Below are 25,128 nucleotides of genomic sequence, written 5' to 3'. Positions count from 1 at the left end.
CATTATTGTAGAGTTTGGCCCACCCAAGCATGCTATTCTGATTTTGCCTTTGTATCAGAGAGAATACTGTCTATTGATATATAAATTACAAGATTTTTGTGTTCTGGAGCTTCAGGGTTAAAAGCAGTATGTCTTTGAAAAGACAGTACAAAATGTTTAGCAAAGGCCATGGGAGGTTCTCTTGCTTTTTGAGTGCCCAATTTAACCTTCGATCAATTCACCTGAGGGGAAAAAGCCTCAACTTATGTGTCTGTTAGCCTCTGAATGTCAGCCTCCAGCCAAACCATTTCCTGGTCATGTGCAGGAGGCCCTGGAAAAAATCTGGCTATTTGTTTCTTCTGTGAGGGAGGCTTTATAGGGGAGGGAGAGTCTTGTGTGATAACCACAGTATGGGAAGAACACCAAATACATTCCCTGTGAGTTAGACTGTGAATGGCCATTCATCTTTTTAATTACCCCTTTAAAACTGGTAGGATCTTCTAAAAGTAAGGGTAAAAGGTTTGTAATTTAGATGTGCTGTTGTTCAGGGGTCACTAATTCTTTGAGTGGAGAGTATATCCATAAAAGACATTGCTTAGGAAGCCCTGAAACTTATAGAGCCTCATTAGACAGCCCAGCATAAGAAGCTTATTGTTTATGCTTCTCCTAAATTTGCTTCCTGGCTGTCTGCATTTATATGAATAAGTTCTACATTTGGGGCCTAGAGATGAGGCTGGAGGGCTCTGTACATCTTGTAGGAATAGGAAAGCTGGAACAGGCAGCTGAGTGCTTAAACTGATTTTCTGGGGAAGGTGGAGGAGTTTGGGAGGTAAGAGAATTTGGGGAGGCAGTTGGGCCAGACCTTAAGAAGGGAAATTTATAATAATTTCTGTTAATATGGAGTGCTTATTATATGGCCTATAATAAATAGCCTGGTCAGTTTACACTTACCTACTTTTGAATGTATACAACAGTTTCATTGTTCTGTCGAGTATTATAGTATTCTTTTTCTATATGGAAGAATTAGGAGGATACAGTAGGTTAGATACCTTGCCTCAGGTCTTATAACTAATTGTAAGAGAGCCTGGATTTGAATCAAGCCTTACCTCCAAGCCCACATTTGTTCTCTTGTATCAAGCTGCCTCTTGATAAAAGATATCAGGAGGAATAGTATTTTGTGTTTCTAATACAACTTGGTATAAATCTGTTTCTGATAGTGTCTGACATCCTCTCTAAGGAGGATAAGGATATTAAGCCCCTCAACTATACATGTTCCACCTCCCAATCAGATGACTGTCAGATCAGATCAGGACACAGCTTCTGTTGCTGGTCACTAGTGCTGTGTGGTATATTGTCAGTCTTCACTAAATACCGCATCTCAGCAGGATTAACTAAATCTGTGTGTTAGAAAAAATAACAAAGGAATTAAGGAATTTCATATGAGCATCAAAACTTCATCCTCATATCAACATCTTATGTGACTTCCAGAAGAAGGACTTTGCTGTGGAAAGAAGGTCATTTCATTAAGAAATGGAAGACAAATCTTGTTCCTTTTACTTCTCTTTATGAATCCTCCTCATAAAATGTTGATTTATTTTTTTTAAGATGTAAGTTCTTCCCTGCATAAGACCATCTTTGTCTAGAGCTAACCATTTTAGTCAAACTTCTCTTGCTTCTGGAATAGTGGAACTGATCTTTTGATTTCTGTAACTCCAAATTGGTGATGAAAGAAGGAATTAATGGATTGGAAGAAATAGCATAAAATTAGGGTGTAATTCGTGTGATTAAGCACCTGATACAGGAACAATGGAATCTATGAAATTAATTTATGTTTGTACTTATTTTTAGAGATTCTGTAGCTACATTTTAAAACTGTAAAACAAAATCAAAATGGTAAAAAATACAAATTTGTGATTTGTAGAAGGGTAAATGAAATAGTTGATAAACATGTTTTAATATTCAACTTGGCTGATAACCAAGAAGTATATGTCAAAGATTTAATATTAATTTTACCCATCAATTAGCAAATACTATCCAAATGTTTATTACTGGTGAGGATGAGGAAAATGATCAAGTTTTATAATGCTGGTGGCCATGTCAGTTTGCAAAGTTTATTTAAAATAAATTTAGTTGTACATCATATGTATTTAATACATATTTGTTACAGAGAGTGGTCACAGAGTTTCAACATGCTTCATTCAGCTATCTGTTAATTTAGATATTCTTGTCCTTTGCCTTCATGGAATCTACAATCTAAAAGAAGGTACATTGGTATACATGAATAATTATATAGTTGTACAAAGTATTATGGATGGGCAAAGCAGAGTAATGTATCCCTGAAGTTCCAGTAGGGCTTCACACTGATGTGTCAACTAAATAAAGCTTGAAAGGTGAGAATAGGCTGTAAGCTAAACTGGGAGAAATTATTAAAGTAGGCAGAAGGAAAGCATGGCACAGACAGATCCCCAGTGAAGAGCCTTAGGCCACTGAATGAATTGGTGGTGCCTGGAGCCTCCTGGTGGTGACGTGATTAGGTGTGAAGGAGGACGAGCAAGAATTAAAATGAAGACTGGATTGGTGATAGTCATTCAGAAGAACAGTGGTAGTGACTAGGGGCAGGGTAGTGGGAATAGAGATGAAAAGCAGTTACTGAATTACACAGATATTTAGGAAACAGAGCCAGTAGGGTTTAGTGATAAATTGGATGTAGGGGCTGAGCAGGGGAAAGTAGGTGATGCCTAGCCCTGGGGAATTTGGAGAACCCCGTGACTACTACATTTAGGGAACTTAGGTCAGAGAACAGATCTGAGGAGCCAAGTAATAAGCTGTCCCTTTAGGTATAAGAAGTTTGAGTGGGTCTACGAGCACCTGGGGGGGGCTTAGTTGGGTGTTAGCTCTTGGTTTTGGGTCAGGTCATGATCTCAGGGTCCTGGGATTGAGCCCCTTTTCTGGGTCTGTGCTCAGCAGGAAGTCTGCTCAAGATTCTCTCCCTCTGCTCCTCCTTCTACTTGCACATTCTCTCTCTTTCTCTCTCTCTCTCTTTCTCTCAAATCTAAAAAAAAAAGAAAATAGTTTGAGGAGTCTATAGGGACATTTATGTGAATATATCTGGAGGCAATTTCTTATACAGATTGGAATGTCTAGAGAAGGAAATGGGTTGAAGAGACACATTTGGATCTAATTAGAGTAATAGAAAAGTGGAGCATTATAAAAGCAATATAAAATAAAGTTTGGAAATGGTAATAGTTTTATTATTAGTAGTATTTTCCTAAAAGTAAGTTTTCTTAAATACTTAAGCAATAGTACTTTAGTACTATACTAATACTTAAAGTAATAGTATTTTCTTAAATAGTAAGAAAATGGCAAGTTCAAAGCTGACATATCTACTCTCAATCATTAAGAATCTAGTTAATGGAAAGTAATACCATGGGAAAATGAAATAACATCTCCCAAATATGCACAGAAAACCCAAATATTCAATATACATCTGATAAAGAAAGAAAAGAGAATGAAATATACTGAATTATGAATGGGAATTTAGGAATTTGGTGACAATGTATAACTATTTTAAAGAATACACTTAATTTTTTCTCTAATTTAATGTTTCATAATAAGACATAAATTGCAATAAAAAGCATCATAAAAGTTAAAGATTATATTATTGTATTCGATTTTACTAGAATGTTTGCAAGTTACAAGGTCATCATAAGAGATTTTTATAAGATTGTTTTCTGTGTAAAATTTCTCATAGATGATAACACAAGACTTAGTTATATCTTTAGTTTTTTGTATCCTGTCCAAATAAAAGCAGCATAATGGGGAAAATATTATTGTAGATGTCAACAGAGAGATTTCAACCTAAGTTTGCTCCTTGGAGCTCTTTGATAAGTTGTTTAACCTCTGAGGGTCTGAGATAAGAGTTGGCCCAGATATTATCTAAGATGAACTCCCACTCTGTTTTGCTTGAGTCCAGATCACATACAAGAAAATGTACAAACCAGGTTGCAGTCAAATTGGCCCATATTAAAATTTTGAGGTACCCGAATTTATAGGTCACCATCTGAGTTTTTAAAAATGTGACCTGACATGCAATGGAAGTGTGTTTATTTCAAAGGGAATTTAGTGTTTGCTTCTTATGCTTTTGTTTCCCACCTTTTGTTTCTTCTTTTTGTCATAAAAAGATTGAAAGTCCCTGCTGTATTTGCGTGCAGAACATAAAATACGAAGCTCTTCCTGAAAGGTAATTTTCCAAGAATGAAAAATATGAGAATGGTGTTTGATTGTTTGGTTTTCTGTCATTCAGTGTTGCATTAAAACAACCATTTTTCCATAACTATGAATGGCCTCACTCTCAAAAACTGTCAGTTATAAATGAAAAGCGGTAACACTTTGAAAAGCAAAACCTTTCCCAAATCCCACTAGGTTTTCAGAAGAATTTGAACACTAGTCAGTGGTACACATTCATACACAAATATATCCATTGTTGGGGAAAAAATTAAGAAACAATTTCTAAGCTTCATCTTACCTCCTATTTTCAGCAAAGTATTACTCTTTTTTTTTTTTTACATTTTAGAATGAATAATTTTTATAAATTTTATAATCTAATCCTTTACATTTTTTTTCCTAGGGATAGATTTGTTAGTTTTTCTGATTCATGAATTTTAACACAGTGGAAGTTAGACTCCGTGAAGTAAATCCTAGAAGTCGCCATAGTTTACAGAACCTTTTATATTGCTTCTCTCAACAGAGAATTGTTTATGTATAAATATGTACACACATACATACACACATGCTATATATAGTCATATGGTTATATTGTTATATTCTATTTCTAAGTGTATGTATCTGTAACACGTTTTAAAAATATAGTGAAAGCAAAACAATGCAAATGTAAATTCTCAATAATCTCATAATACATAGAGAACCATTGAACTAAATGTGGCCTCTTATTTCAAAGTCCCTTTGGAGAACTGCTATCATGGGAATAAGTGTCTCATGCTAACTCTGATTGTATATTGCACGTTGCTTCAGGAACAAGGCCTGCCATCAGAAAGAGTGTAAAATCTCTGCCTTAAGACGCAGCGTCGGAAATCTATTTTGTGTATAAGTCAAGGGAGAACCAGAATGGTGGTCATTTTAAGAACAAAAAAACTTTTCCTATGGCCTTGGGAGATAATGCCACTTGTATTGGTATGATTTAAAGAATAACTCTTTCCAACATAGCAGAATAAACATGGTTTCTCCCTCATTGGAAGTATATAAAAATAGTTACTTTAAACCTGGCTTTGGGGCCCATGTTGTTAAACCAAGAATACTATCTTTCTGTAATTTGGTGGTTACTCTGTGTCTACATCTCAGAAAGCTCTTAGTCAGAGGCACGTAGAAACAGATGTTGGGGGAATACTTGGGTGGTTCAGTCAGTTAAGCATCTGCCTTCCCGTTCAGGTCATGATCCCAAAGTCCTGGAATCAAGCCCCAAGGCAGGCTTCCTGTTCTGTGGTGAGTGTGCTTTCCCCTCTTCCTACTCATGCTTTCTCTCTTTTCTCTCTCTCAAATAAATAAAATAAAATAAAAATATTCGAGATGTTAGGTCCAAGTAGGACCAATGATTTAGTACAAACGTCAAAGTAAACTCTTTCAAATGTGAGTTCTAATGAAATATATTTGGGGCACATACCATGACTCAGGTTGGAATGCCTTCTCCATTTGTTCTCTGTTCAAGTCTTCAAGTCCTGTGTCCAAACTGTGCTGAAATGTTATCTTCCCTGTGGTGTTGTCCATGAACCCTTCCAAGGAAAGTCAGGTTCTCTCTCTCTCTCTCTCTTTCTCCCTCCCTCCCTCCCCCTCTCCATAGTGCTCCTATGACATTTTGTGTATACTTCTAATATACTGTTTGCATGTTTATTGTTGTTCTGTAATTTTTTGTCTCTAATTTAGTGTATGAGCTCCTTGAATAAATTAACTATGTCTCAGTTAACTTTGAATCTCCAATACAGAGAACACTGACTAATCTTAGTAGGCATGCACACATACGTCAGTTTAAAAAATGAATATATTAAGTTAAGTTGTGATAATTTGGGGAATAGTGAATGTGCTTTTATAAGCTCTCCTGAAATCTAAAGTTTCTTGTTTGAGGAACAAAGAATGGCCCTTCATATTTCTTTGGCTGTGTAGGAAGTGTTGTTTACCATCTTGTACTCTGAAAAATTTAAGATCTGCTCAATGGAATAATATCCTAGGCTGACAATACAGAAGATCGACACAGGTGAGGTGAACTATGCAAATACAGTGATATATAAAACATTTCCATTTTTATTAGAGGTTGGGAAGAAGGTAGAATAGTTTGAGTTTAAAAAAAGAAAACACTTATTGAGGCCTAGGGAAAGAGTCTGTGTTTCATAAATTGCATTAAATATTTGGTATGTAAAATTCTGGCTCTTGTTCTGCATTCAGTGGTGCAATGCATCCCCTGTCTAATTAAATAACCATATGGAGACAAGCCACATTTCTGTAAACAAAAGCAAAGAACCTAGCTCTATTGTATTGTCTTAGATTATGTAACTTGGTTTCCCTCGTATGGCTTTCTGCTCTGATTTGTATATTGCTGTGGCCCAATATGCTCACAGACATCGAGTGGAATTTAAAGAGCTATTTCTAAGGTGCCTTGCTTCATTTAAATACTGCAGTGAGAGGAGCTCTGGAATACTGTGAAATCTCCTATGGTTAATAACTGCTTGCCTATTAAAGGCAATGGTTTTGGGATCTGGCCAGCAGGAAATCCATTGTGTATTATCATACTGCATTGCAGGACAGCCATGTGCCTGGTTTATGGTATAAGCACTTGCTATGTGTTTATTGAATAAATAAATGCTTCACAGCATGTTTTCATGGGTTTTGACCTAACAAAATTATACTAACATATATATGGGTAGAAAATAGCAAAAACATGTTATAAGCAACAGTTCATATCATGTGGGCTCTGGGCTGAACATAAGAGTCATAATCACAAAATTAAAATACAAATATTAGGATAATAAGCTTGGGAATGGAAGTAATAGAGATCATAATTATAAATATCTTTGTTTTGTTTGCTGTTTATCTAGGCACTGGTGTTGGTGGTGGTAGTGGTGGCACATTGTATTTATGTGAAATTTGAAGAATACTGTGTATTTTTTCCATGCTTTATCTTACTTTAATGTCATAAACCACTGACTAATAAATTTTAATCGCTCATTTTTTTTAATGAGAAAATTGGAACCTTGTAGTTAAGTTACTCATAGAAGTTCACAGAGGTAACCTAGAGTTTAAGTCAGATTATTTGTTTCTAAAGTTCTTCTCTTTTACCAGATATAGTCTTTATGGCAGGATTATTGGTTGGACATTGAAACAAATACAGATATTTTGTACCAGTGAGAATACAGCATACTTTGGAGATAGAAAAGGGGGAAAAAAAAGAAGAAGAAATGTGTTTCAAAGTACTCTTGGAAAAAAAAAAAACGTATGAAAATAATTTAGAATTTCGTAAAGCCTGTTAAAGTTCAGCTTTATTGATACTCTAACCCTGTGCAATGCCAGCATACTTTGTGGTAGCCCAGGGTGTTATGAATCCCAGTTTGGAATGACTCTGGCCTCCACTGTGCCCAATCCTGTTACAGATTTAATAGATCAATGTGTAGAATAGTGGCAGTGTTGTATGGTTAAACATGATAATATGGCATTGCCCTGGCCCCAGTCTCTTTCTTGCTGAGGTTCACTGTCTCCTGTAAATAATCCTTGTTATTTTCTGAAATATTTATTTAGTCATTTTGAGAGAGAGAGAATGAGTATGTGTGCACACACACAGAGGGGAGGGCAGAGGGAGAGGGAGAGAAGCTTAAGCAGACTCCCCACTCAGCATGGAGCCCAACATGGGGCTCAATCTCATGACCATGATATCATGACTTGAGCTGAAACCAAGAGTCAGACGCTTAATTAACTACACCACTCAGGCACCCCTACTCCATGTTATTTTAATTGGAGTTTCAGTAGTTTGTTTCATCCCTAAGCAAGAATATTTGTTTCCAAACGAAATAATGAAAAAGCTTTCTCATTACTCTCAAACACTTATTCTTCAACTTCTTTGTTTTCTGACTTGAGTGAGGATACCTAGTCATTTGATCATAATTAGTTGAATACCTGCTGTGCTGTTCTATCAAAAATATTTTTTTCTCAAGACCTTGTCTAGAATATGTCCATAATACACGCTTTCTGACCTTTCTAGTCTGCTAACAGGATAACTGTGTGAATGATCTTTAAGATGAATATTACACTTAATGTAGGCTCTCAGGTACTACATGGATAATAAACAATTTTATATCTTCTTTGGTTTTATGAACTGCATGCTACTGCCATAAGACGCTCACTAAATTATCATGCCAGACTTCTAAGGGTCCATCCATCTGAACTAAAATTAAATAGTGAGGTGATTGGAGTCTGAGACCTGTGTTCAAATTCTGGGCCCCATTGACCAACCATATAACCTTAGACAAGGCACACTAACTGAAGCATTTCCTCAGTTGCAAGACAGGATACTTATAGTGCCTCCCACAGAGAGTTGGTATGAAGCTTAAGTGACCTAATCCACACAGAAGTTGCATCACCATATTCTGTAATCATTCAGTACATGGCAGCTCTTAGTTTTACTCCCTGCTCTCCTAGTTTCCATGCTTTTTTAGCTGTCCAAAATTCTGTAGCACTGAGAACATTGGAATTTAATAAAGTGAAGCTTGGAGCTCTGGTTTTGCTTAAGAAGAAAGATCTACCTGTATCAGTGAGGAATATCTTCTGTAAAACAACAGAAAAATCTGACTGTTAGTAGTTTAAATAAGTAAAGATTAAAAAAAAAATTATCTGGAGGTGGATGCCCCATGGAGTTATTTCAGCCTCTACACTGTCTGCTCCTCTGAGATTTTTCCTCTTGATCTTCCCTAGTTAAGGCAGGAACAAGAAGGAGAAGGGACAGGAACCTACTACCCCTGTTTCTTTTATCAGGAAAATAAAAGCTTCCTCAGAGATTTCTGCTTAGGAATCATTTGCCGGGGGTTGTCATGTGACCATTCCTACCTGCAAAGAAGTAAACTGAGTCCATGCCTTCTGCAGCCTCTACCGTAAAAGCAGGCATGGGAAAAGGCAATTGACCGGGTCGCATAGTCACCAGCGCTCGTCACACTGGGTTTAAAACTTTTCTTTGAATTAGAAAGCAGTGGCGTGTGTATTGAGATTATAGGTTCCTTTACCCTGAAGCCCACAAGTGTTCATGCAGGCTTCCATAAAACCATTTATTAAGGTAAGTTGCCACCCCCTCCCACCTCCTCCAAAGAGCAGTATCCATTGGCAACTTCTAAGCCCCTGAAAAGTACCCACATCACTTTTCTTTCTGCCACATTCCTATTGCTTAAATGGAGGCAGGTGACTCTGCCTTGCAGGTTAAGGGAGGGATATCTTCCTGGAGGTCTGCCTGCCGGGAGATCCCAGCCTTCTTGTGGCACAGAAGCCATCTGGAGAGCTGGGCATTACTGTAGTACAAATTTGATCCTGAGCCCAATGAGGAACATAGGGGAGAGGAAGTGGGCCTAGGGGAGGGTGTTAGTAAACACCACTCCCAACATTTCACTATACAAAGCAAAAAACCTGGGCACTTGGGTAGCTCAGTGGTTGAGCGTCTGCCTTTGGCTCAGGTCATGATCTGGGGATCCTGGGATCAGTCCTGCATCGGGCTCCCTGCAAGGAGCCTGCTTCTCCCTCTGCCTGAGGGAGTGTCTCTGCCTCTCTGTGTGTCTCTCATGAATAAATAAATAAAAACTTAAAAACGGAAAAGCAAAAAAAAAATAAAAAATAAAAAGTAAAGAAAATCATTTATTTCATTTCATTGTTGGAAGGATACAAATAAATGGTGATATGTATGCAAATATACCTATGATCTCACCTTCCAACTGCCACCCTTGATAAATTGACATTTTCCTTTGTTCCTTCTTTCATGGATCCTGGCCCTTTCCCTAGACATACATGACTTTGACATGGCTTCAGTAATAATTAAGATGTAATGTTACAATTTGCCTTTTTCCCCCTCCTCTGAACATTAAGATTGATTGATTCTTAATGGAGGTCCTTGAGATAGCAGGACACTTACCTACATACTTTTCTATTCTACTCTCCTGTTTTGTTTCAGGTGAAAGCTAAACTTCTTACTTTGTTTAAAGGGTATTTATTAAAATAGCAGGATGGTAGCTTAATTGCTTTTAGATCTCTGTTTTGTGAATTGGATGGTTTAAACTTGATTAATGATGTAGTGCCTTTGACAGTTTATTTATTCTGAATAAAGTGGCCTTACTGTTTATCTAGAATTAGTTGTTTATGATTCACCCTGCCTCATTTTAGTAGTTCCTTTGGACATTCGTGCATTGTTACTAGTTAAGCAAAAGGCATCATCCAAAATGTATGCCTGGGGCTGTTCATTCAGGCTGTCACCATAAGGTTTGGGTATTCTTTATCAAGTGACCCTTTTCTGCAGCAATGAATTACTTTGGACAGAACTCAAGCCCGTGATGGGAGTGTGAGCTGTTTGATGTCCATATAAAATCTTTTAATACCTTTGTCATTTCCTCTAATGCATGGATTTACAAAAGCCTGAGGGGACTTAGTATTTATTGAAGATGGAAATTGGCATGAGCAGTCAGTAACAAAATGAATTAATATATGATCTATTTTATGAAGTCCATTGTCAATGTAATTTAAAACATTAAAAAAAAACACAATAAACCTCTCATATACTGTCCTGAAACCCTTCTTATGCCATATGGCATATACACAATTTATTTTGAGTGACTGTATTGTACTTTTATGACATAAATTGTTTCTTCTCTTGCTCTTTAGGGCATTTGCTTTAGGATGAATTTTTGGTACTTCCAGTAACTTACACATGATCTGGCTTTTCTATTACAAATGCGTTTTAAAGCTTACAGTATCTTAAACTCTTTGCTGTGTGAGGTTTTATCCTCCCTTACGTTGATGTATTTAGTGGGAAAAAATAGTTTGGAGATTCAGACTCTTGTTTTATGTAATTCATTGCAGTGGTACAAGTGGTGCTTGTGTGTTTCCACTGACAAGGCGTGTTTTTCATAACTCACTGTCTTTCATTTCCTTCCTTACACAAAAATAGAATTATAGGCTGTTATACCTTTTATGCCCTAGTCCCTCTCTTTCTATTTGCATTGGAGAATGCCCCAAGTCTTAAAATATTACCCCCTACTACTGTGACTTATGTTTACCTTGGACGGTGCTTCCTTGACACATGTTGTGGACCTAAGTGTGAATCATAAGAGGCTCTTGTTCCAAACTATGCTGAAGGCACACAGAGAGGGGCCAGTCTACATCACAGGATGCACCCTGTCACCGAGGCTTGCCCCTGCTCCTGATGAACTGGGTTGTTCATCCAGTGCCCCAGCTGGGTCCCTTTCCCCAGCTTTCTCCTGGAGACTGGTTTGCTTTGCATGTGAATAACCCTTTCCAGGGCACTTGTTGATCTCCCTATGAAATTCTTGCCCTCTTTGTTCTTTCTTTGGAGTGGCCATGGAAGGCATACCTGTTGCTCCTGGGCACTTCCACCATACTGGCAATTCCCTTTCAGATCTTGCTCCCCATGACTTTGTGGTAGTTTCCCAGGACTTAAGTCCTTGCTTAGTGTAGTGAAGAGGTAGTGAAGTGAAGTCTTGGCTTCTGCCTTTCCTTTTTTATTTTGCTTCTCTCTACTCATCAACTCCCTAAATTTAGGGGAGAATCATGGCCATTTTTTTTTTATCTTTGAAGATACATAATTATAGGTCCAAAAGTAAAAAGCTCATGGCTATTTTAGTGGTTCATTTCAGTTTGTAGCCTTGAAAGAGATTCACAGTATATTGAGGGGAGGGTTGGGGGCAGAGAATATAGCCATGGTCAAGTGGAACGAATGTGCATTCCTTTTAAAAGGTTCAGTAAGTTGGTGAGGTTTTGGAGAAAACTGTTGAATACCAGCCAATCTCCAGTTTCATAGGTAGAGAAGACAGACAATTTGGAATTTTTTTCACATGTCTTAAGACTGAACATCCTCCGAAAACATTGGCATTATCCATGCTCATTTATGGGAGAACAAAAGCTATTTCCACCATTATTTCAAAGTTTGGAGGCAGCTTGGAGGCCTTCATTGGACACCTTGAGGTAAACCACTCGCCAGATGGAATTGAAGCTTCAGCTTCTCATCCGCCAGATGTTGTCTCTGTTCTTTCAGCAAAGACTTGCAGACTCAGAACTGCAATTTTGAGGAAATTTCCTATTCATGATTTTCCCTTGTCTGGTGACCCTGAAGGGGTGTCCAGCTCGAGGCACCATATTATACTAGTTTAGTCCTCTAGAAGAGAATTCATGTGCACAGGCCTTCACAAGTGTGCTGTATTGATATGATGCAGTGTTTTCCAGCACAGATTCTTAAAGCCCACATGCTGACACATGTACTATTGATATAGGCAGCATGCTAATGGCCTCTTCGATTTTGCAGGAACTGACAATGGCGAAGTCCTCCCTGAGTCCATCCCCTCAGCTCCTGGGACCCTGCCTCATTTCATAGAAGAGCCAGATGATGCTTACATCATCAAGAGCAACCCCATTGCACTGAGGTGCAAAGCAAGGCCGGCCATGCAGATATTCTTCAAATGCAATGGCGAGTGGGTCCATCAAAATGAACATGTCTCTGAGGAGAGTCTGGATGAGAGTTCAGGTAAGAATGTGAAGCAATTCTTAGATCCTCACATGGTGGCTCCTTAGATCCTCATGTTGTCTCTGGCTGAGAAAAGCTATGGGGGCCACCCACCAGTGCTTTATTTGAATAAGGTCCTATTGACCTCATCCAGGAATACAAAGTGCTATTGTATATTTAAATGACTCCACAGCAACTTTGCTAGTTGACTCTAGGAGAGTAAAGGGGCATTTTTATTTCCCTCCTCTATATAACTTTAGCACCCAATTTTGTATGGAAGCTAATATTCTCACTGGAAATAAGATCTACCAGTCATTGCTTTCATATTCTCAATTCTAAATATTTTGGAAGGCAAATCTTTCACCAAATACCTTTTTTTCAGCAGCATAATTTCAGTTTCTTTAAACTTTCCTCCTAGATCTTATTATTATAACATCATTCTCCATGGTTGAGGGTTTCTGAATCTTCTTTAGGTTCTTTTCATTTACTGTATGATGACAGAGCCCAAATTTGAGTGCTAAAATGAATAGTATCTCCAGTATGAAAGAATTTAGGGGCTGTCTTTATTAATTTGGCTAACTTGGCCTATGGGGATGATGAGAATAATGATCATACTGGCTAGTGTTTATTGAGCACTTACTATGTACCAGGTCTTATCTAAGTATTTGACAGACCTTTTCTCACTGTCTTTCCAACAGCCCTCTGGGATAAATCATACTGTCATTACCTTCTTACAGATAAGGAAACTGAGACTCAGAGACACTAAGTAAACTGCAAGTTTGTGCTGAATCTGAAAGCAAGATTATTTGACTTCAAACTTGCAAAATTTAAGGGTGTCTGGGTGGTTCAGTTAAGTGTTTGACTTTTGATTTCAGCTCAGGTCATGATCTCAGGCTCTTGAATTGAGCCCCATGCTCAGTGATTCCTCCTCCCTCTGCTTGTGCATGCTTGCTTACTTGCTCTCCCTAAAATAAATAATACATCTTTAAAAACTTGCGAAATTTGTAACTTGTTAAATTTTAGTGTGTAACAGAAACAGTATATGCTTTTGAACTTTGGCTCCTCAGACCACCTGAAAATTTAGCCTCACCCTAAAACCAATCTGTTCTCACTATAGATTTTTGCTCTTACTCCCCCAACTCACTCTCTAGATAACAGATTTTGAATAAGTCAGAAAGCCTGAGTATAATTAGGAGTTTCAAGTCAGCTTAATGTATTAACTCTATACCACTGCTACTCAATGCGAAAGGCCTTATATAGTGTCCGAAGAATGCGAAGACACAGTGATCTCTGGGACTTTACACCTACTGATATGGAGAAGTCCAATATACCCATAGATGTACTTATCCTATGGAGCATAAAAAAAAAAAAAAAAAAAAAAAAAAAAGCTTATGACCAATTAGGATTATCAGAAAAGGCATGGAAGCAATAGCATTTTTTTTTAAGATTTTATTTACTTTTCATAGAGACACAGAGAGAGAGAGAGAGAGGGGCAGAAGCAGGCTCCATGCAGGTAGTCCGATGTGGGACTCGATCCCGCGTCTCCAAGGATCACACCCCGGGCTGCAGGCGGCACTAAACCGCTGCGCCACTGGGGCTGCCCAAGAAATAGCATTTGAAAGGAATATTGATGATTCCTTAATTCAAAGTAAGTGAGTGAATTAATTTATTAATTCTATACTAAATAGGAGAGAGAGAGAGAGATCTGTGGCCTGGAGGTCAACATTAGCAATGAAGGAAAGCTTAGTGGGTGGCTCAGTGGTTGACCATCTGCCTTCAGCTCAGGTTGTGATCCCAGGGTCCTGGGATCAAGCCCCGCATCAGGCCCTGCACAGGGAGCCTACTTCTCCCTCTGCTTATGTCTCTGCTTCTCTCTGTGTGTGTCTCTCATGAATAAATAAATAAAATCTTTTAAAAAGAAAGCAAGAAGTCTGATTTGGTTGAAATAGAAAATGGATGTGGAAACTGGCCAATTTAGTTCAATCAAGGGCTTAAAAGGCCTCACTTATAAGTGAGCAGTTCCTTACTTAATTTCACGAATATGGGCAGGGTGGGATTGATTATATTGACATATGGGAATGCAGTGGCTGGAGCTCTGCTTTTAAGATGGAATCTGGCACAGGTGTTTGAAATGGTAAGAAGAAACAAGAATGGATGAGTTAGGAGACTGGGATATTTCAGTTGAGTTGAAAGAAAAGTCTGGCCTCCAGAGTGGTAGCCACAGAAATAAGAACTAGATTTCTGGTGTGAGAAGCACTTTAACCAATCAGACTTATTAGCTGGTGCAATGAATGAATGAAGAAGATGGAGGAATAACAGTCTCAACAGAAGCAGAAGGGGAGGATGCTATTGATGTAAATATATTAGCAAGGAGAGAAGGCTGAGATCTTTGGACAAGCTGAATTTGAAATATTTGTGGGATATAATGAAGAGATGTAGATATGGAGCTTATAGAGTTCAGAAATAGAAGAGTCAATTTGGTCGTCATAAAGAAAGGATGAAGCCATGGAGACAAAAGAGTTGTCAAGAGAGAATGGGCAACATGAAAAGAGAATGGATCCAGAATGCTACTTCCTTGGGAGTCGGTAGGGGGAATATCACCAGCCAACAAAGAAGCATGCAGGGTGAGAGAGTATGCTCTGCTCCAAAGAAAAAGTGAAACTTTTTCCAAAAGATCTTCAGGTGATGCTGTTTCTGCCTGGGAATCAATAAAGAAGGCAAAGAACTAAACATATATAAACAGTGCTAAGCATCATACAGTTCTGAACTCATCTGGGATTGCATAACTTCAAAAGGTAGAGAAACACCTGAAACCTTATCACAATTCCCTCTTGCAGTTGGGACCTGGTATAAAGAAGAGAAAAAAAAACAAGTGCCTATTTTAGAGATGTTGTTCTGCAGACCAAAAGCATGCTTATAATTCTGCAATTTAAATGTGAGAACTGGAAGGGACCTTAGTAATAATCTAACAGCCCTATTTTATGCAATAAAAATCTTAAATTCCAAGAGCTACAATAGTTTATGGCATAGCTATTTCTAGAACCCAGATCTCCTGGGGCACCTGGCTGGCTCAGTCAGTAGAGTGTGCAGCTCTTGATCTTGGGGTTGTGAGTTTGAGCCCCACATTGGGTGTAGAGATTACTTAAAAATAAAATCTTAGAAAAATAGAACTCAGGTCTCCTGCTTTCTACTTCAGATATAGTCCGTCCAGACTATAAGCCACATTTACATACAGTTTCCTGTTCTCCTGTGTAGTCAGAATATTGACAAATTCCCTTACTGACATGAGGATGGGTTTCAGCACATGGCTTCTCATTTTCATCATGTGCCTGTATTTCTGCTTCCCAAGTGTATAATCCCATAGTTATTCCATTGGGATTTCTCTATCCCTCGGCACTTCTGCCATCTTTGTGAAGGCTAATCCTTTATTCTAGGTCATGAGTCTGGTGCTGTTAGGCAAGAATTTATACCAACTGAAAACAGACATTTCTAGGATTGCAGGTATAATGTCCTTCTTAAAGAAAGGATTTGGCATAATCAAGGCAAAGGAGGAAGACAAATCAAATCTTGGTGTCAGCAAAGATTCTTCTTTTATGCTCCCAGGATTGAGATCTTAAATATTTCTTGCATTGAGAGAGACTGAGTCACAAACAGAGTAGCCCCATTTACCTTGGTGTGAAAACTTCAAAGGAGGTCTCTGAAATCTGGGAAAGAACAACAAAGGGAATAGCATTTGCCATGTGAGCAAAAGCCTGTAGAACAATGGGAGACTATGAAAGGCTTATATGTCTTATATTCAATTAGTCCAGCTGGAAAGGACTCAAGTTCCAGTGGCTCAGTGAGGCTCTGTGTTTTATTGTCAGATGTTTCTGGCCTAGATTTTGTCCCGTAATGAACTCAAAATAGCAGAATCCCATTGGGTAAACTCCAAATGAAAGCTAGGAAGAACATTGAAAAATGGCCAGGCATTTTTTTTATACCACTCCTAGAAAATCCTATATCCATTCTCATCGAAGGACCTCTCGATAAGTATTGCAATCCAATTTAACACTGCACCCTCTTGTAATTTTGCAATGTTCTGTTTTGCTATTGCTTCCCCCTTTTAATTCTTCTAGCATTGCTAGGCAACTCCATGTCTTGGAGATAGCAGCGCTGATTACATTCTCTGTTTCCATGTAAAAGTTGCCCCTCTCCACTTAAAAAAAAAAAAAAAGGAAAAAGAAAAAAGACCAATAGAAGTCACAAATTTCAAAGGAACTGGAAAGAATAAGGATTCATAAATGACAAAACCTGAAGAGATTATATACCAATTTTTTGTTGAGAAAGAATTTAAATTTTAGCAGCTACCTCTTTGAAAAGAATTTAATAAGCACAACCTTTTCTTCCAAGTCATTTTGATTGAATCAATAGGGAAAAAAAAAATGTTTCGCCCTAAACAGTTTTCTTCTGTACTTAATGAAAATCACTGTCCACTGCACACTGCAATTATGTTTCCTAAGGTCTGTATTAATAGAGAAATAGTGGAAAGTGGAGCAAGATGAGTGGAGATGGTGTATGCCAAACCAATACATCAGTGCAATTAAGGTTGGAAACAAAATGGCCTTCAGTATTGAAAAATAGATGCATTACTTCCCTTGGGGTCTTCAATACTGAGCTTGAGCACAGGGCTTGACTACCTTTACAGACTTAATGGCTTTTGATTGGGTTTGCAAAGTAACTCCTGCCAGTCCAGTAGGAGCAAAGGATGCCAAGAGGCCAAAGACAGTAAGACCACATTTGAGCAGAGGTAGAGAATTGCCCATGTTTTTTTGAGAAGTTGGTAGTAACTCCTTATATATCTTTGGCCAACACAATCTCGATGTCAGCCCTCCAAGAGAATTTTGATATTATTTTTGCTTAACATTTTCTTCCTTCAAAGTACTAATGGGAAATGTATAAGACTTGGGAGTGTTTGGAGTAGACACAGAATCTTTTGTATTTTCCAAATTGGAAGCAATAAGTCTTTGCAGTTGTTAAAGGCTGCAAACTGCCTTTGGTCTTTCTGGTAATTTGGCCCCGTCATCTAAGAGTTCAAATAAGAAGAAAAAGGATTGTGTGTTTTCACGCAATTTAGCTTGGAAAACCCAGAGCTAGAGTTCTTTCCTGCAAAAGGCACAATTTATTTGACATGAGTTACTGTGTTTGCACAGACATGGCTATACCTCTTAGTAATGTACACTTTCGGTTCTGTGCACAAGCCAACGGGTCCTCTTTCATTTGTTCGGCCTCATTTCATTTGGAAATATGGGAACTCTACTTCCTGGGGTTTTTCCTCTGTTAACATCTGGTGTGGAGAGGTAATCCCAACTCGTGAATCGCGCCCCTGAGAAAACAGGCAGAGTGCTCAGTACTGGAGAAATTAAGAGATTTAATATAACAGGAAGGCACACACACGCACACACACACACAGAGGGGGAAAAAAAAAACAAGAATGAGCAAAACCCATCCTTGGCAATTAAGATAAAGTAGCCTATGGGAAGCTTGAGTTATCAATAAGCTAAACCGCTTTTTTATTGTTCAATAAAAACAGGAGTTCCCTTAACAACGCTCCATGGCTCTTATCTTACTCTACCTTGGAGATATTGAACTCTAATGAGTGAAATAATGTATATTCCAATGCGTTATGGGAAAAGTTTCAACTCTGGTAAACTAATATTTTTCTTCTTAAAAAATATCATTTCAAGGCTTTCAATTGTGTGTGATTTCCTTTTTAAACAACTGGAGTCCCTCTCTGGGGATAAAAGGTTAATGGATTGTGTTGAGAAAAGGGAGAAGAGTAGAAATAAAAATGTATTAAATCTTTAAAGTTTGTATCTAAGAACTTTGCTGTGCTAGTGATGGGGATTTGAATATAGTTTCTTCCAGAAAACCATTAATTTGAAGTTACCGTCAATGACTCACAAATCACCAAGGTACATTTGGGAAACATATTTTAGTCCACATAACACAGAAATGATCAATCTCTCAGGTGTTCCATTGACAGTCTGTGGGTTTAAAACTTACTTTCAAAGAAATGTTCTTCCGTCCCACCCCAGATTTCATCTTGTTCATCAGTCTGCTACTCAGAGAGGACTGACCTATTCTTTTTTTTTTTTTTTTTTGACTGACCTATTCTTAAAAGGTTTCCAGGAAAATATTATGAATTCTTTCCATAAACTTGTGACAGAGTATGAAGACTTTGTTTCTCGTGTCCAGTTTAATACTACCTACAAAAAATTGGAGACCATTTATACTCACTCCATCCTTAGCGGAGATAGATAGCTGCTCACCGTTTCTGTAATTTTTAATAACCCCTCCTGATAGGCACCAGCGATCTGTTGTGAACACTAAATTCTTTACCAGTGCCTTTGGACTTTTTCCATTTTTTCTATTCATACAACACTCAGAAGTATTGTTGTTTGAAGTAGGAGTTAGAGGAATCTCAAAGAAAGCTTGAAGACAGTGTGGTGATAAAGAGCATAGGTTATCAGTGTTAGACGGTACTGTTTGAAATCTGACTCTCCCTTTATAGACTGTTTCAGGTACACATGTGACCTGGCTTCTTTCTACCTCAGTTTTACCAAGTGTAAAATAGCCATGATTGTATCTGTCACTTAAAACTGCTATGAGGATTACTCATCTGAGGGCCTGGTGTAGAGCAAGTGGTCAATCAAGGTTACCCTTCAAATGGATAAATCTAAAATTGCTTATTATTATTATTTTTAATGGAGCATGTGGCTGTTGATTACTCTTCAAAAACAAATAGAAAATTACAAACTTGTATACTTCCCAAAAGACAAAAGAGCTGATATTATTAATAGCCAAGTATTGGTCTTGCTTAGAAGAACTTGTTACTGGCTTGTGATTCTTTCCTTCAAGTTTTATGTTATTCTCCAAGCCAATGGTAGCATTGTGGGTGGTAGAAGTCATATGGTATACCCTAACCTCACAGCAGATAATTTGGGTGAGTGCAGGATGGGGAAGTCGCTGACTTGGGTGGCAAGGTTGGAAATCATGACTGTTGCCCACATAGCTGTGAATCTGATGTCTGAGTAAGTCATTCACAGGGTTCTGTCCTTTATGTAACCCTACTGTGTCTACTCCTGGCTCTTGAGTTTCCTTCTCTCTGCTATCAGACAACAATATCAAGTTAATTTGCTTTCCTCTGCCAGACACCTCTGTGCTGATTAATTCTAATCTCTGGTGTGGAGGAAATTGGAGAGCTTGAGTGTATTCTTAGTTTCTGTACTTAACACTGAACTTGTGGTGCTTCTGAGGAATACGTGGAGTGGTTATTATCTAGGGGAAACTAAAGAGTATTCATTAGGCATCGTGCACATTCAAAGGATTATTATTTTTTTTTGGTCAAAATACATTTTAATCTTGTTGCTAGGATGAAGTGGCAAAAGACATTTAGCCCTAATTAAGCATCTGCCAGTAAAATGAAATATGGCTCTACCTTTTAATTATCTACATTTAACTTACTATTTTCAATAGCATTTTGGCCTGAAGATATCCAAGGTCCCCAAAGAAATGGAGGCACACTTCTGTGAATGCTCCCCTAATATCTCAGACTTTTAAAACTTCAAATATGTGTCCAATTTGTGTTGGACATATATTTGAACCTTATTTTAGGGGGCACCTGAGTAGCTCAGCATTTGAGCATCTGCCTTTGGTTCAGGTAGTGATCCCAGGGTACTGGGATTGAGTCCCACATTGGGCTCCTCACGGAGCCTGCTTCTCCCTCTGCAGATGACTCTGCCTCTCTCTCTCTCTCTCTCTCATGAATAAATAAATACAATCTTTGCTTTAGATGTCATTCTGACCATGTAAGGGGAAGAGGCTTCAAGTCCCTGATGGAATGGCAGCCACCCCCAGAAGCTTTTGTTGCCATGGGGAGGTGGGAAGCTATTCCCATGGGTCCTGTAGCCCTCTGCACTCCTGCCAGGGCAGTTTTCATGCCTTCTTGTTGGGGCAGGTTGAGAGGTCTCCCCTCCAACCTAAAAGCTCCTCCAAGGCAAGAATATGGATCATCTACTTTGTCACCATATCCTCAGCCCCTGGCATAGTGGTAGGCACATATGATGCACTTGGTTATTGTTTTCAAATAACATACATTGCAGATCATGTGACATCTTTGATATATTTCCTATGAGGTGGGACCTGTGTCAAGATGAGAACAGAAACAATACTAATGTGGTGTTAGGATGAAATAGGGCATTGCTAAAGGTAAAAGGCTATACACAATGGTATAATGATCAGTAATGATAATAATAATGTTATTCAAAAATGGGGGAGCTTCTCATTGTTGAAGCCTGTCTTCTAGGCTCTAGCCCCAGACTAGGAAGAGGCACATGACAAACATTCCCTTCTAGAAATGGTGGACTCCTTTTCTCCAGCAGAATGGCTTGTTTTCTGTCTTCTTAGGAGACTGTGGAGTATAGAGGGACTCAGAGCCAAATGCAGGCATCAGAGGGGACCAAAACACTGTGACAGATGATGGTTCCTTAGAGAAGGCTCTTGAATATGAGATGGTGCTTTTCAGGAAAAGTTTGATTTTCCTCTTTTCCTCTTTCAAAGAATTGAGGAAGGTCCTTTGCTACTCGTAAAGCTATGTTGGAAATAGTTCTTTGGAACTTTGTCTTTGGAAAGCAATATCCTCATTCTCTTGGTTAATCCCCAATCTTGGAACATTCCAGTGTGGAACATGAAACACGGGGTTGGTCAAACACTGAGCTAAACTGGGCTGGGAAAGGGGCACTGAGCCTTGGATGACAAAACAGTTCACCAAAACCTAGTTTGCTGGTGTCTGACTTCTGTGTGGTTTGGGGATAGGAATGATGTCTCCAAGGGAGAAAGACGGATCCTTAACCTGCCATCTTGAATCTAGTTATCCAGTCTAGTAAGCCAAGCATCTGGCCACAAAGAACCTCCAAATGATTGAAGGACAGGAGGCTGTGAGGGGTGGCAAGCATGGGAGAGCTGTGTCAAATCCCTCCCCAAGTGCCCATCAGCAGGTATATCTGAGAGCAGGTTGGCAACAGTGACCACGGCAGGATGCTGCCGATGGGCTTTGCAGAAGTGTGATAATGAGCAGTAGATAAAAAATGTGGGACAGCTGTTAGGCACTGGGCTACAGTTGGCATGGTGCTGAATGTTCTATTCTTTATTTCCTACAGAACAAGTTAAGACTACGGCTAGAGCCCTTTTATTAAAAGTTGGCCAGGAATAAATGATTTTCCTCCTTTTTCTCTCAACATTTCTTCCCCGCTGTCTTTTGTATTTCTCTTCTTGGAACACTAAAGCATCTACCTTCAATTAGTTGGAAAACTCTGTAACTTTTAGTCTCCCAACAGGATTAGACCTGCTAAGAGTAACTAGTGTTTTCTATCTGATAAATAAGGGGATTACAGCAATAACTGCTGTCAGCATTTTTCTCATTTAAACAAATAAAGCTGACAAATGATGAAGTTCTGTGCTGCTCTGTTATGTTTAGTACATGCAGAGCAATTATTCATCTGCTGGCAACATTAGTCTCCATACAACTGAACCATCCAACAGCGCCGAAAGCTTATTAGCATATCAGTCCCATAGTCATAGTTTTATATCTTGTAAGCCTCTAGTCCATCACAAAGGCTGGTGGTTATAATTTACACACTAATTTAAAGGGCTGGACTCTTCCCATGCTTATTAGTTCACGAGTTACTGGGTACAGTGCGACCCTTACTTAAGAGAGTCATCTCTGTTTGCTAGGATTTGTGCTCCTCAGTAGCATTTCCTGTGAACAGGTTCCCTGGAGAGATGTGGAAGTGGATAGCCATCTTGTTGGCACTGTTGGATGAACCTCAGTGGAGGGGAGTGAGTGGAGATTTCCTTAAATAGAGCTGCTCCTCGTGGGTGTTTGGCACGCATGCACTTAATATATGTGTATGTGGTGTATATATCAGTAGGCAGAGTTATAAGGGGGACTTTGGAGAGAATATACCATTTAAATATTTTGTATTCAATGGAATTATTTCTTGTTATGGTAGAGATAAGTAAAATAGGTACAAGGTATTCATGGTTTTCCAAGAGTTCTCCTAGAGAGAATGTGTGACAAGACTGAAGACTTGTGGATAGAAGAAGGCCTAATACAGACAGATAGTGATTTTGAGGGAGTGTGGGGGGGGTGATGTCTCTTGTGGCCTTTCAAAGAAGCCTGCCATCCTGATGCTACCTGCAGGAAAAACTCACTGTGCTTAGAAATAGTGGGTTTCCACTATTCATTTGGCTTCTCCAGTCCCCTGGGAAAGCCTCTGTGAAAGACGTGTAACTGAGTCATCCTAGCATTGAAATTGTGACTTCAACATCGTGCTATCATCTGCAGTTTGTCTAGAGGAGGGGGTAAGATCAGTTAGGACCTTCATGGTGACTGTCCATGGTCCGCAGTTAACGCTTCCCAAAACAAACACGCAGCTGCCTATGTGCCCACAAGTTTAGTTTCTGTATTTGATGCTCTGACGTCGTGGGCTCTTGCTGACACTGCTGTCCTGCCAGAGGGCTGGCTAATTCACAGAGAAAGGGAATCTGTCTGTGAGAGTGCCTTTCATATGCAGATCAATCAATCCAGAGCCTATCCGCCTAGCCACTTATTTTATTAAGCTCTTAGACTCCAGGGCAATATTTTCCTATCCTCACCTCAGGACCGAGTACCTGACAACTAGGGACAGCCATTATGTCCCACTGAAATGATTCAAACCAGTCCATTCTAAACCTGTTTACCTGCCTCTTCCCGAGGAAACCACAGTAAAGGCTCTTGCCCTCATTTTCCTGTGCCCCTCTGCCTCCTAACATCCCCCAGGTAGCCCTGCATTGGGTGCTGTGCCTGTTGTTTCTAGGGATTTCTGAGCTTAAATCTTCTTTCTGGACAATTGTTTCCATTTGTTTTGTGTGGTCTTACCATACCTCAGTAAAACAAACCCTGGGTGCCCTTAAAAAACCATGGTGCCTAGATGAAATCATAGCAAGTTTTGATGTTTGGATATGGAAACTTCCTGTTTAATAAGCATCCAAATAGTCCTGAACCATTTTGAGGTGATGTTTGTCTTCATTTCCAACCTAGAGGAAGCTGATAATATAGATGTTCTAGTAAGATGGAGAAAGAATAGAATGGAATAGCCCTCCCCCAGCTTGAACATATTTCTAGATTTTAAAAAACGTATTTATTGGAAAAAGAGCATGTGAGCACAAGCAGGAGGAAGGCATACAGACAAGACAAGCAGACCTCTCAAGCTTATAATTGAATGCTTCTCTGAGAGACCCCTGATTCCTAAATAGTGGGCATATTTCTGCCTCAGTAGGTCTCTTCACCCTGTGACAGAGGATGCATTGATTTGGGGTTCTCTCTCTTCCCTTCCACTATTCAAAGTAAGTCATCATTTGCCTCAAATCAAAGAGAAAACTATAACAAAAGCCCCCTGCTCTGCAGCCCAGTTCCTTATTTTTGCTTATTTCAACATATTTTCGAATCCCCAGCATGCGTGGCTATACTCCCCATCCCCCGTCTGCTTTTGTCCTAACCATTCTGTTTTGTTTGATTGCTTAATTTTTATTCTCCTGTCTCTTTGACCTGCCAACCCCACCTCCTCCTCACCCCTGTCTTCCCACTCACACTTTATATTTCCTTAAGTGCAAAGATGAAAACACCGCCATCCATAAAAACCCCTCTCAGGCTTCTTTTCTGTTCGGTGTAGGACACAGCTTTTGGGACTCTTACATCTCTTCCAGGGAAGCAAAGTGTTCTTTCCTTCCACAAACAGGGAAACGTAGGTTAACAGCTGTCATCAAAGTGATTTTCTGTATGTGGTCCCTCCTAAAAATTGAGAAAGTGTGACTCCAGTTGTGCATGGTGATTTCTGAGGTCATAAAACTCTCTCAGGGACGCCTGGGTGGCTCAGCGGTTAAGCGTCTGCCTTTGACTCAGGTCATGATCCTGGGGTCCTGGGATCAAGTCCCACATTGGGATCCCTGCATGGAGCCTGCTTCTCCCTTTGCCTATGTCTCTGCCTCTCTCTCTCTATGTCTCTCATGAATAAATAAATAAAATCTTAAAAAAAAAAAAAACCTCTCTCATCACATACTATCGATAACATGTTAAGGATTGGTTAGGAGGGACTTGACCAATCTTGCACCTCTGTTCTTTTCATCCTATCAGCACCCAAGACAGAATCACATTCCACCCTCTCCATCAAAAGCCCCAGGGCTCTTTTGATTACACTGATGGCTCTATCCCATGAATTCCTTTTGAATTTGAAGACAAACGCATAATTATGCATTTAATTTTTCTTTAAATGTCCCCTGTGTTAGGCTTATTTCCATAATTAAGT

General features: G+C 39.1%; 1 protein-coding gene across 9 annotated transcripts in view; it reads left to right on the top strand.

Moving 5' to 3' along the window:
- UNC5D (unc-5 netrin receptor D) overlaps positions 1 to 25,128 on the top strand; it is a 529,465-nt gene that overhangs the window by 290,485 nt on the left and 213,852 nt on the right. For all 9 annotated transcript variants that reach the window (XM_038560130.1, XM_038560132.1, XM_038560129.1 and 6 more), the window contains exon 2: positions 12,548 to 12,766. In XM_038560130.1, coding sequence (XP_038416058.1) covers positions 12,548 to 12,766 — 219 coding nt within the window. The remainder of the gene's footprint in view (positions 1 to 12,547; positions 12,767 to 25,128) is intronic.

This window comes from Canis lupus, chromosome 16 (assembly GCF_011100685.1).
Source record: "Canis lupus familiaris isolate Mischka breed German Shepherd chromosome 16, alternate assembly UU_Cfam_GSD_1.0, whole genome shotgun sequence".
In the NCBI taxonomy this organism is placed as follows: domain Eukaryota; kingdom Metazoa; phylum Chordata; class Mammalia; order Carnivora; family Canidae; genus Canis; species Canis lupus.
This window is presented reverse-complemented; position numbering and strand designations above follow the sequence as displayed.